Source organism: Bidens hawaiensis, unplaced genomic scaffold (genome assembly GCF_021521415.1).
Source record: "Bidens hawaiensis isolate Kalapana, Puna unplaced genomic scaffold, B.hawaiensis_p1.1 tig00059811_1, whole genome shotgun sequence".
NCBI lineage: Eukaryota > Viridiplantae > Streptophyta > Magnoliopsida > Asterales > Asteraceae > Bidens > Bidens hawaiensis.
In genome coordinates, this window is record NW_027500758.1 from 26,719 (window position 1) to 38,467 (window position 11,749).

Genomic DNA, 11,749 nt, shown 5'->3' on the forward strand with positions numbered 1-11,749 from the left:
ATTTATTTGATATATATTGTATATCTTATCTATTTCCCAGATTTAAAAAATAAACAAAATATAGGTATAATGTTTATAAACAGTCTAAAAGTATAGGGTTAATAATTAGTTTTATGGATTCAATAACCTAATTTCTACGTTAACATTATTTTTGATTAATTTATACGGTTTTTGAAGATGAACAATCACACCCTAATTTCTTCAATCAGACAATCAAACACGATCAGTTTTTCATTTTCGTCCACAATGTCGACAATTGTTAACCGGAAGTTTTGCTCCGATAACAATAGATATGAGTTCATTATCAGTGATCGCTCGGTAATTCACAAGCATAACATCTACTCTGTTTTGTCTTTTGATATTCTCAAGAAGTATCAAATATACGCAGCCGGGAATCGAAAAGTTGTTCTATCTGATGAAGAGAACTCACTGATGAATGCTATTCGAGAGGATATTGTACAACATGATCAAGAGGTTCTCCCGGTTGTCAATGTGAGTCAATGGTTTTTTTATCCTTTTCAGAATTTGGTTGTTATAAAGTATGTGAATGGGCAACAGAAGACTGTGAAGCCAAGATCAATATTGCAATCAAATGATCTTTATCTTTTAAGAGATTTGGATCAGTTGAAGCTTTAGAATGAGAGAAAACACAGGGCACATTTTGATTTGAAAGAGGAGGTCGGTGAGAAGGTTAAATGGCTTTTAGAGTGTCAAAACTACAAATCCGATTTTGATGATCTTCATAGTTCCTTTGAATCTGATGTTGAAGTTTAAGGTGACAGTTATTCAATAATGTGTTTATTTACTTAATTAGTTTAATTCTTTTGTTTATTGATTGCAATGCTTGTTTGTTTATGTTATTACATTAATATATAAAAACGTAAAATAAACTGTTAAAATCGCTTTTTTGGTGTCGTAGGTTGTGATGGCAGTTTGGTTTTTTGTTGGGTTGTTGATGAAGCTGATGGTTGGTAAGTTTACCTCACATGTTTATATCTTCTTTTGTTTTAGAGTTTATGGTTAGTATGATTCTTTCAATAATATGATAGTTTCAAAAGTCTTTAACTTTTTATAACCAGTTTTATTTATTTTGTTATTTATATAAACTTGTGTTACATATAAACATTTTGTGTGTGTTACAACAAAGTATTTGCATATTTATGTTTACATGAAGTCTTTATGATATATGTTAGTCACATTTGAGTTAAATAGTTAATTGACTTCCATATTTTGTTTTTCTTTTTCAGGTTTTAGGTACTGATGATTTTGTTTGAAGTTGCAAATTTTGACTATCATGTTTGTGTAGCAACGTTAACATCTAATTAGTTGTAATGACTTTTATATATTATAAACTTAAGTTTGTGTAATTATTAACTGTTTATGTAGACTATCTTATTATCTATATCTCCAATATAGATAAATATTATATCTTTTGGGTTATAAATTTGATGATATATTATGGTTGTTTATATATATATATATATATATATATATATATATTATGATATTGTATGGTAGTTTTAGATACATTTTGTTACATATCTAATGTTAACCCGTGTGTAACACGGGTATTATCCTAGTATAATAATAAGAGATAATATTAATAATAATAATAATACTCATCTTCATCATCAGAGCAGATCATCATCTTCATCATCAGCTCATCTTCATCATCATCAACCTCAAACATACTTGATGTTATTCGTCATCATCAGTTTCATTACAAGTAATCGAATCTCAAATCCTCAAACCCATAAGTCATTCCGACCAAAACCCCTAACCTCCGGCACCACGTCGCCATGGATTCCGGCCATCTCGTTTTTCCGGCCATCTCGTTTTTCCGGCCATCTCGTTTTTCCGATCATTCGGGTTAAAAGTTTACTAAAAAATGGTTCGTTTGGTTGTTTTTGGGTGAAAAGTTTACTAAAAAACGGTACGTTTTGTTGTTTTCGGGTTAAAAGTTTACTAATAAATGGTTCGTTTGATTGTTTTCGTGTGAAAATTTTACTAAAAAACGGTTCGTTTGGTTGTTTTCGGGTGAAAAGTTTACTAAAAAAACGGTTCGTTTTGGTTGTTTTCGGGTTAAAAGTTTACTAAAAAACGGTTCGTTTGTTGTTTTCGGGTGAAAAGTTTACTAAAAAACGGTTCGTTTTGGTTGTTTTCGAGTTAAAAGTTTACTAAAGAACGGTTGTTTTGGTTGTTTTCGGGTGAAAAGTTTACTAAAAAACGACTCGTTTTGGTTGTTTTCGGGTTAAAAGTGTACTAAAAAACGGTTCGTTTGGTTGTTTTCGGGTTAAAAGTTTACTAAAAAACGGTTCGTTTGTTGTTTTCGGGTGAAAAGTTTACTAAAAAACGGTTCGTTTGGTTGTTTTCGGGTTAAAAGTTTACTAATAAACGGTTGTTTTGGTTGTTTTCGGGTGAAAAGTTTACTAAAAACGACTCGTTTTGGTTGTTTTCGGGTGAAAAGTTTACTAAAAAACGGTTCGTTTGATTGTTTTCGGGTGAAAAGTTTACTAAAAAACGGTTCGTGTGGTTGTTTTCGGGTGAAAATTTTACTAAAAAACGGTTCGTTTGGTTGTTTTCGGGTTAAAAGTTTATTAATAAACGGTTCGTTTGGTTGTTTTCGGGTGAAAAGTTTACTAAAAATCGGCTCGTTTTTTGTTGTTTTCGGGTTAAAAGTTTACTAAAAAACGGTTCGTTTGGTTGTTTTCGGGTTAAAAGTTTACTAAAAAAACGGTTCGTTTGGTTGTTTTCGGGTTAAAAGTTTACTAAAAAACGGCTCGTTTTGGTTGTTTTCGGGTTAAAAGTGTACTAAAAACGGTTCGTTTGGTTGTTTTCGGGTGAAAAGTGTACTAAAAAACGGCTCGTTTGGTTGTTTTCGGGTTAAAAGTTTACTAAAAAACGGTTCGTTTGGTTGTTTTCGGGTTAAAAGTTTACTAAAAAACAGCTCGTGTTTGGTTGTTTTCGGGTTAAAAGTTTACTAAAAAACGGTTCGTTTTGTTGTTTTCGGGTTAAAAGTTTACTAATAAACGGTTCGTTTGGTTGTTTTCGGGTGAAAATTTTACTAAAAAACGGCTCGTTTTTTGTTGTTTTCGGGTTAAAAGTTTACTAAAAAACGGTTCGTTTGGTTGTTTTCGGGTGAAAAGTTTACTAAAAAACGGCTCGTTTCGTTGTTTTCGGGTTAAAAGTTTACAACAAAACGGCCCGTTTCGTTGTTTCCGGGCGAATAGTTTACAAAAAAACGGTCCGTTTCGTTGTTTTCGGGCGAATAATTTACAAATAAACGGCCCGTTTCGTTGTTTTCGGGCTAAAAGTTTACTAAAAAAGGGTCGTTTCGTTGTTTTCAGACTAAAAGTTCACTAAAAAATGGCTCGTTTCGTTGTTTTCGGGCTAAAAGTTTACCAAAAAACGAGTTGTTTCGTTGTATTCGGGCTAAAAGTTTGCAACAAAATGGCCCGTTTCGTTGTTTTCGGGTGAAATGTTTACAAAAAAATGAGTCGTTTCGTTGTTTTCGGGCTAAAATATTACTAAAACAAACCATTTTTTAGTGAAAATATTACTAAAAAATTGTTCTTTAAGTTTTTTACAAATGTCAAAATGGTTGTTTTCAAAATGGTCTTTAAAAATGTTGACAGATGATGAAGAAGAGGAATTCTTAAACAAAGTGAGGAATAAATATTACATATTGTACAGATATATCAAATATTAGTTCAGTTCAAATGGTTGGTGTTGTTTGTTGTTATACCAAAGGTCGCGGGTTCGAACCCCACTGTCTACACTATTTTAGAACATAAGTTTTAATATTAATTATAGGCTCAGGGGTAAAATGGTAATTTTAACGTTTTTTGGTCAGTCAACTCACGGTCAACTGACGGCAAGGGCACAGACTGACCCGCCCAAATATCACAATGGTCCAAAGTTCGCAAAATCTTTTTCAGTGATTAACCCATCTCGCGACGTTATTTTCCATGGAGACAAAATGCAGATTTCTCTAAACTATTTTTTTGTCAAAATATGCAAATGTAAAGCATGGAAGGCAAAAACTATACTTGGTAACATAACTTCAAAAGAAGATAACAAGATTTAGCAGCACTCCAACATTTCATACAATCTGAAAATTCTGATTCTGAGGCCCACTCACTGTTTTTGTGTGAAGAACCACTTGAGACCTGCTATAAGGAATTCATACTGCTACTTTGACCCGGGACAAGACTCAAGACTATATGGAATTCATCATGTTATGTTGAGCAACAGATTTTGACTGTACGTGAATTAGTGAGACTTATTCTCCATAGTCAGCATCTTCAAGGATATCTTCCGTAAATAATCAGACTGCAAACCAAATATATTACATGACTTTAGGTCCCACAATACATTATCGTAAACGAAAAACTATTAATATTAAAGAACATAACAAACCTGGCTTGCCAATTATTCAATCCACAACAGAAAAAAGGGAAGACACAAATACTAGAAAACTATTAATATAATATTAAAGAACATAACGAACCTGGCTTGTGGCAACAGCATAGAACCCCTCTTCAACCCTCTTGGCAAATTTGTTAAGTTCCTGTTCTCCAAAGGACGGAAGATGCCTCCTCAAGGTATCCATTCTACACAAAGTCAACAAATGTCGGTCAAAAGAATGCAAATAGTTGGCAGAAATTTCAGGTGGAATATATCATTTGACAAAATAAAAGTGTAGAGAACCAGCATAACCAGTTTTAGAGCACAATAGATAAGATATTATAAGGACTAATATAAGTGCATACATCCTTTTTTGTATCCTTTCCCGTGAATCTGCTGACAGTTGATCCCTCCAATCACCAGATTCCATGGCGGGGTCTGCAACAGTACCACTTGCACCCTCAGTAAGTTTCAACCTCTGCTGATTTTGCAGGACGACATTCCTCTGTTGCAGCATCGGCTGTTGTAGCTTCTGCTGTTGCAGCATTAGCTGTGGCTGCGTGTCAGAGTAGTTATATTGTTGTTCATAAGATGGCTTCTTTGAACATGAGACATATTTTGAATGTTAGAAATTTGACCAGCAACACTTACCATGATGGGTTGTTGTAAGCTGCTGCCAGGTAACATTGCAGAAGATAAACTAGACGAGCCTTGCATTCCAGTTGAACCGATGTTATTATGCATCATATGTGACCTCATTGGCTGTTGCTGCTGAATGTGTGCTTGTTTTGCCATTTGTTGCAAATGCTGTCGATAAAGATAATGTGAATTTTGAGTTTGTGGTGGTTGCTGCGGTAGCTGTTTGGGAATAAGTTGTTGGCGCCCTGGAATTTGCCTTTGGTTTGCAAAGTTATTGTACCCCATTATATTTCCTACAGTATTTTGTTGGGCACTAGACATATTCTGAATTTTCTGCAAGTTTGAACTTTGACCAGCAACATTTGCCATGGGGGGTTGTTGTAAGCCACTGCCAGGTGGCAATGCAGAAGATAAGCTAGAAGAGCCTTGCATTCCAATAGAACCAATATTAGTGTTCATGCTCTGTGACATTATTTGTTGAAAATTATTAGATGTCACAGGAATAGAAAACCGTTGCCCTTGGTTGTTCACTTGCTGCATCACCTGAGAACCTATTCATCATAGAAACATCAAATAATGTACTTGCTGCATCACCGAGAATGAGAGTGTATTATGAAATACCTGGATCTAAGGGGTTATCACTATCAGCAGTAGAGTTTGACAGCATGGGATATTTTAAACTATTCTCCATTTTCAACATCTTCAAGGATATCTTGCATAGATATTCAGCCTGCATACCAAATAAAGTACATGATATTATGTCCTACAATACATTACAGTACAGTAGTACACAACAAACATGATATCAATTTGTTGTTCCTATTTTGAAGTACTTATATCATCTGTACATGAGGGCTTGTAAAATCTTTATTCAACAAAAGAACAAAAGCAAAAACTCCAAAACTATGTTCTCTTCAAACCTGGCTTGTAGCAGCGATATAAGTCTTCTCTTCAAACCTCACGGTTTTTTTCTTAAGTTCTTGTAGTTCCTCAGGTCTAAGGGATGGATGATGGCAACTTTTGATCCTACACAAGGTCATCGTGTGTCGGTCAAAACAATGTAAATAATAAGCATAAATACAGAAGTTAAACATCACTTTCTAAATTTAAAAGTTTGGAGAACCAGTCACACCAAGCAATTGACAATCAGCATAACAAAACTTTTAGAGCAAATAAAGATAGGAAACTAGAAAGAATAATATAGGCACAATGGCACATACATCTTGTTCAGGACCCGTTGTCGTGATTCTGCTTTCAACCCAGCCCTCCAATCACTAGATTCTAGTTCATACAGCTTCGTCATAGCTTTTATCTGTAGTCAGAAAAAATGAAATCAATGTCAAAGACGCTGGAGCATGTAATTGAAAAGAATTTAATACTCCATCTCACTGATTATTATAAACGCAAATAAAAACAAATGATTCCCCTTTTGTTTACTAATAAACTTAAGTCATAACCCCAATGCTATTCAGATAAACAGTATTAGTGGTGATGCTTTTAGTCAACTCAAAAGCATTATGTGATGTCACACTCTTTCACTGCTATATAAGAAATAATATACAACACCTTTTGGTAAACTTCCTCTTGCCAATCTCCGCCATTTAGATTGTCCGTTTGGGGAATTGAGGGGCCTGACATGGGATTTTGTAATCTAGTCTCAATAGACAGCATATTAAAGCATAACTTCCGTGAATATTCAGACTGCAAACCAAATAATTGACGTCATTTTAAGTCCAGAAATACCTTACAATCTACAACAAACATGATATCACTTCCTAAAGAGTTGCAAACTCTTCATTCCACATTAGCAAAAAGGCAATAACCAAAAGCTGCAAAACTATTTATATAATATGAAGAACACAACAAACCTGGCTTGTCGCAGCTGTGTAAATCTCCTCTTCAACCCTCTCAGCTATTTTCTTAAGTTCCTGTTGTCTATCATATCCAGAGAAAGGAAGATGCTTTTTCAAGATATCCAATCTACACAAGGTCGATACATGTTGGTCAAACTAATGCAAATTTAAATCACAAGAGGAAAACAACATTTTAAAAATAAAAGCGTAGCGAACCAGTCATTGAAGCAGGTTAGCATAACCAAATTTTATACACAAAATTAAAAGGAATAATACAAGGACACACATCTTGTTCATGATCCGTTGTCGTTGCGGATGAGATCTCCAATCACCAGATTCTATGGTGATCTCACCAACAGCGCCGTGTGCACCCTGAGTAGGTCTCCCATTACTTGTATCCATCTTCTAATTGATGCTTGATTTTAAATCCTGTTGTGACAGTCCAAAATACAATTACTGTAAGACAAGAATTAATAATATATCAGATGCCACTTTTATAATTTTCAGTTCTATTCCAAGGCTTCCAACTCCAGAAAAAAGATACAAATTCAAGATTTCTTTAGGCTAAGCTTTTTATATTGAATACTACTCACTATATTTTTAGTCTCCGGTGCCATGCAACGCGCGTAACCCAAACCCGGTACGCATTTAACCATTGTTGTAAAGATCCGGACTAGGCTCCGATTAACCCCCAATTATTCGCTAGTCCCTCCCCTACCTATTAGCCACTGATTAATCGTTATATGGTCAAACTCAGTCAAAATTGAAAATTTTAAAATTTGTATATTTCAAAAACTACATATAAATTGCAACCCGAATAATCCCTAGTCCCTACCCTACCACCCGACTAACACCTAGCGAGTTTCCGCACGAGTAACCGGTGTCGGCTACGTGTATTTAAATGCCGGTTACACGCAGTCCTGTGCCGGGAAACGCGCGTCGGTTACTTTTTGCACATTCCGATGCCGTCTATGCGCATTGTGGCCAGTGGTTCCGTTTTTTTTGCTCAATGGTGTAAATTTAAGCGTTTTTGTCTCTAAATTTTTACACGCATTGTAAATTTTCCCGTTTTCGTCTGAAAATTTTACCCCAGTTTATGAAAATTTTTAAACGTATCGAGTCTGGCCACCCAGGCGTTTTTGACCAAGCTTCGCATTGCGCATGTTTAAGACGTTTTTTTATCTTGTGATTTAATATCTGTAGCCCTAATTTATTATTACATGTATAAGGCAGGTGATTTGTTACAACAAATGGTTTCATCTAATCAGAATCATCTTATGACATCATCATTCTTCTTTATACGCATCAAAACAGAACTTGATCACATCAATTAGACTGCAATCAAAATTACGTGTTTGCAGTAATAGTACTGCAGGTATCAGATTAAAATCAATTTAAAGTTTTAAACCAAATTTGCAATCTAAGAGTAGACGATGATGTGACTATCAAATCAACTACGTACCAGTGGTTAATCGTTTGTCGGAGTTAGGGTTTTGGTTGCCGGAAGCAAATTGACGTGATCGTTGTTGTTTTTTCCGGCGCGTCTGATTGGACGGGATGGTAGGAAGGAAGGAAAGTGAAGCAAACATTTATAACTTACATTACTATATAATAATAATAATAATAATAATAATAATAATAATCGACAATTTGCAAAGCAGTAGTCATTTTTTTTGTTGGTTTTTCTTATTTGCATAATATTTTACAAAAGTTTGAAATTAAACTTTTAGCTTGTATGTTATAAAACTTATTTAATAATTTTGCTGGTTTGAAAATAATAATTTTCATTTGTATTTTTATGTACTCAACCAAACTCTTACACTTGACTCTAAAATAGTAAAATCAGGATTGTAAAATTATAGATAACATTTAAACATATTTTAAATGAATGTTATATACTTATTTGATCACTTCTTGCTTAATGCCTACAAATGATCAGCAACATATGAAACCAAAGTGTGCAATCAAGCATCAATCAAGATAAAAGATTAAAAGGAACCTGTCAACACCCCCAAAACCTAAAGTCATATGTATATCAAAGCAATTGGTTAACTTCACTAATACTCCTAAAGTGTGACATTAGTGCCAGACTGCAACAAAGTCACTGTAAGTAGGATCAAATAACTTTAACAATATGTATAAATGAATCCAAAGTCTCAACTACAGAAGCTAAGGTCATGCCAATCTAGTATTGATTACACCCATAGAAAGAAACTGTACACACCATTAATCTTTAAAGTTGACTTTCATCAAACACAAATGAATCCCTCCAACATCATCATCTACATGTAAATAATCATCATCAAAATAATAAAAAATATTGTGTGTTTGGTATTTACTTTCAGGTTTCCACTGTATCCAAGAACAGTATTCTGCATTTCAAAACTTTACTATCCGGAATTTGGTCAATCACTTCATTTTCTGCATAAGAATTCTCGGTCTGAGATATTGATTCTGTCGCATTAGTTTGACTCCTGCGACGTCTTCAACCCTGTGGTCATATCACTTTTAGTACTGAGAAACAAGAACTGCTTATTGTTGTTAACATATAACCTTTGCGTAATCCATTATTAATATATAGATATGTTGGCTGAGTTCATCCCAACCTCTTTTGACCCACATAATCGCTTATCCTTGTAGAGATATAACCTCTGTAACCATAATCAACCTGTTATTTAAAAATGTTTTTTTTAATAGATGAAAATGTGAATCAAGTCAACCCGACGTGCATTCACACGTTTTAGAAAAGTATCCAAATTAAACCTAAAAATTTAACACGAGTTAACTTAAGAGAATGTGATACACGTATTCATTACCTGGACCATGGTGGCATTGAACCAACGAGCCCTGTCCGGGCATCTCTCCATGCTGACCGCCAATTCATCATCATTATTCCAAGGTAATTGTAGAAACATGAGATGAATCTGACCTGATCCATGACGATGTTCCCGGGTCTTCGGGATGAACGAGCTGTGCCTTGATCTTCTTCTCCGGCTAGCTTGAGATCTGCAATGGCTTTTTGGGGGTGTGGAGGTGACTGCTAAGAAATCTCGAGGATCTCTTGTTTACAGACACAAAAGTGATATGATGGCAGCTCTTACTGAGCATGACCCCTTAATAAGAAGGTGGAGACCTCCTTATATAGAGAGCCTCATGGCCACCATCATGGTACCCTAATGGGCCTAGCCCAGTTAGGGTTACCTCCACAAAACCCCCTCAGCCCAATAATATTGTATTAGTCTATATAATAAAATAAGCCAAACATAATAAATTAAGGTCGTAAGCCGGGTTTAGTACCATACCCCTACAAGCCCCCCAAGTCCAATGTTGCTCCTAGGCGTGCAAGCGTTTAGGTGGAGCGCTGGACTTCATAAGGTGTGTTAGGATATGAGGCGGTTTTTTCCCCTTTCTTTGGCCTTGTTTTTATTGTCTTTGAGTTTTGAGAGGTTTTCTCCATGATGGTGACATGTTGTGATCCTTATGATAATGATGGTGCACTGGCATGAATAAGATATAGCACGCATAATAACAATAGTGGCAAGGGGCCTGATAAAAGATAGAGTGCGCATCTCGATAATAATGTAATGCGACTTGCGCGCGAGGCGGCTTACGAGCTATAAAAATAATGAAGCTTGCGCGCGAGGCAGCTTACGAGCTATAAAAATAATGAAGCTTGCGCGCGAGGCGACTTACGAGCTATAAAATAATGAAGCTTGCGCGTGAGGCGACTTACGAGCTATAAAATAATGAAGTCGTTATACACTGATGTGAAGCAAAGACTAGAAGCTAATGATTTCTCTACACTGCCTGAGGCACATGCATGTATAGCAGGGATGAAATCATTGACATGAAGCGAATGATTTCTCTATAAAGTAATGTTGGTGTACTGGCATGAATAAGATATAGCACACATCATAACAATAGTGGCGCGGGGCCTGATAAAAGATAGAGTGCGCATCTCGATAATAATGTAATGCGACTTGCGCGCGAGGCGGCTTACGAGCTATAAAAATAATGAAGCTTGCGCGCGAGGCAGCTTACGAGCTATAAAAATAATGAAGCTTGCGCGCGAGGCGACTTACGAGCTATAAAATAATGAAGCTTGCGCGTGAGGCGACTTACGAGCTATAAAATAATGAAGTCGTTATACACTGATGTGAAGCAAAGACTAGAAGCTAATGATTTCTCTACACTGCCTGAGGCACATGCATGTATAGCAGGGATGAAATCATTGACATGAAGCGAATGATTTCTCTATAAAGTAATGTTGGTGTACTGGCATGAATAAGATATAGCACACATCATAACAATAGTGGCGCGGGGCCTGATAAAAGATAGAGTGCGCATCTCGATAATAATGTAATGCGACTTGCGCGCAAGGTAGCTTACGAGCTATAAAAATAATGAAGCTTGCGGCTTTTTAGCTATAATATGATGATAATGACTGGCCCACAGGGGCCTCTTCTACGCGGGATGACTATCCCGGCTTGTTTTCAAAATAATAATGGAGGCACAAACGGCCAGATAATAATAATAATGTCATAGGTGCTTGTGCGGCTCGTAGCCGAACCTGCAAAAACATATAAAATTGGTGCGTGGTCGTTTGGGTTTATGAGGATTCCCAACCTTTAAGTATGGCGTGTAGCCGTATGGGTTTATGAGGATTCCCAACCTATGATTAGGATGTCTTCCATCCTTAGGTAAATTATGAGGTGTGCCCAACCTAGTGTTTGGTGCATAGCTGTGTGTTCTGCATTAATATAAGCACAATTTTTGTGCCATTTCATGCAAATCTTATATACTCATACTTTTCGTTTTGTTTTATTTTGATTGTTAAACCAAAATCAATA

General features: G+C 35.7%; 1 protein-coding gene across 1 annotated transcript; it reads right to left on the bottom strand.

Moving 5' to 3' along the window:
• Nucleotides 1-4,046: 4,046 nt before the first annotated feature.
• LOC143602768 (uncharacterized) lies at nucleotides 4,047-8,486 on the bottom strand. Its single transcript, XM_077079771.1, has 10 exons — nucleotides 8,362-8,486; nucleotides 7,186-7,328; nucleotides 6,915-7,026; nucleotides 6,613-6,747; nucleotides 6,267-6,358; nucleotides 5,967-6,072; nucleotides 5,668-5,776; nucleotides 4,773-5,597; nucleotides 4,511-4,613; nucleotides 4,047-4,332 (listed from the first exon to the last, which is right to left on the bottom strand). The coding sequence occupies exons 2-8, from the start codon at nucleotides 7,299-7,301 to the stop codon at nucleotides 4,954-4,956; spliced, it is 1,314 nt and encodes a 437-aa protein (XP_076935886.1). The 5' UTR covers nucleotides 7,302-7,328; nucleotides 8,362-8,486; the 3' UTR covers nucleotides 4,047-4,332; nucleotides 4,511-4,613; nucleotides 4,773-4,953.
• Between the last annotated feature and the right edge of the window lie 3,263 nt (nucleotides 8,487-11,749).

What these genes read in the sequence shown, in the direction of transcription:
- LOC143602768 (XM_077079771.1), bottom strand. Translation starts at nt 7,301, where the DNA reads ATGGATACAAGTAATGGGAGACCTACTCAGGGTGCACACGGCGCTGTT. An exon ending in CAACGGATCATGAACAAGAT is followed by an intron (nt 7,027 to 7,185) that starts GTGTGTCCTTGT and finishes GACCTTGTGTAG; the next exon opens with ATTGGATATCTTGAAAAAGC. An exon ending in ACACAGCTGCGACAAGCCAG is followed by an intron (nt 6,748 to 6,914) that starts GTTTGTTGTGTT and finishes TTTGGTTTGCAG; the next exon opens with TCTGAATATTCACGGAAGTT.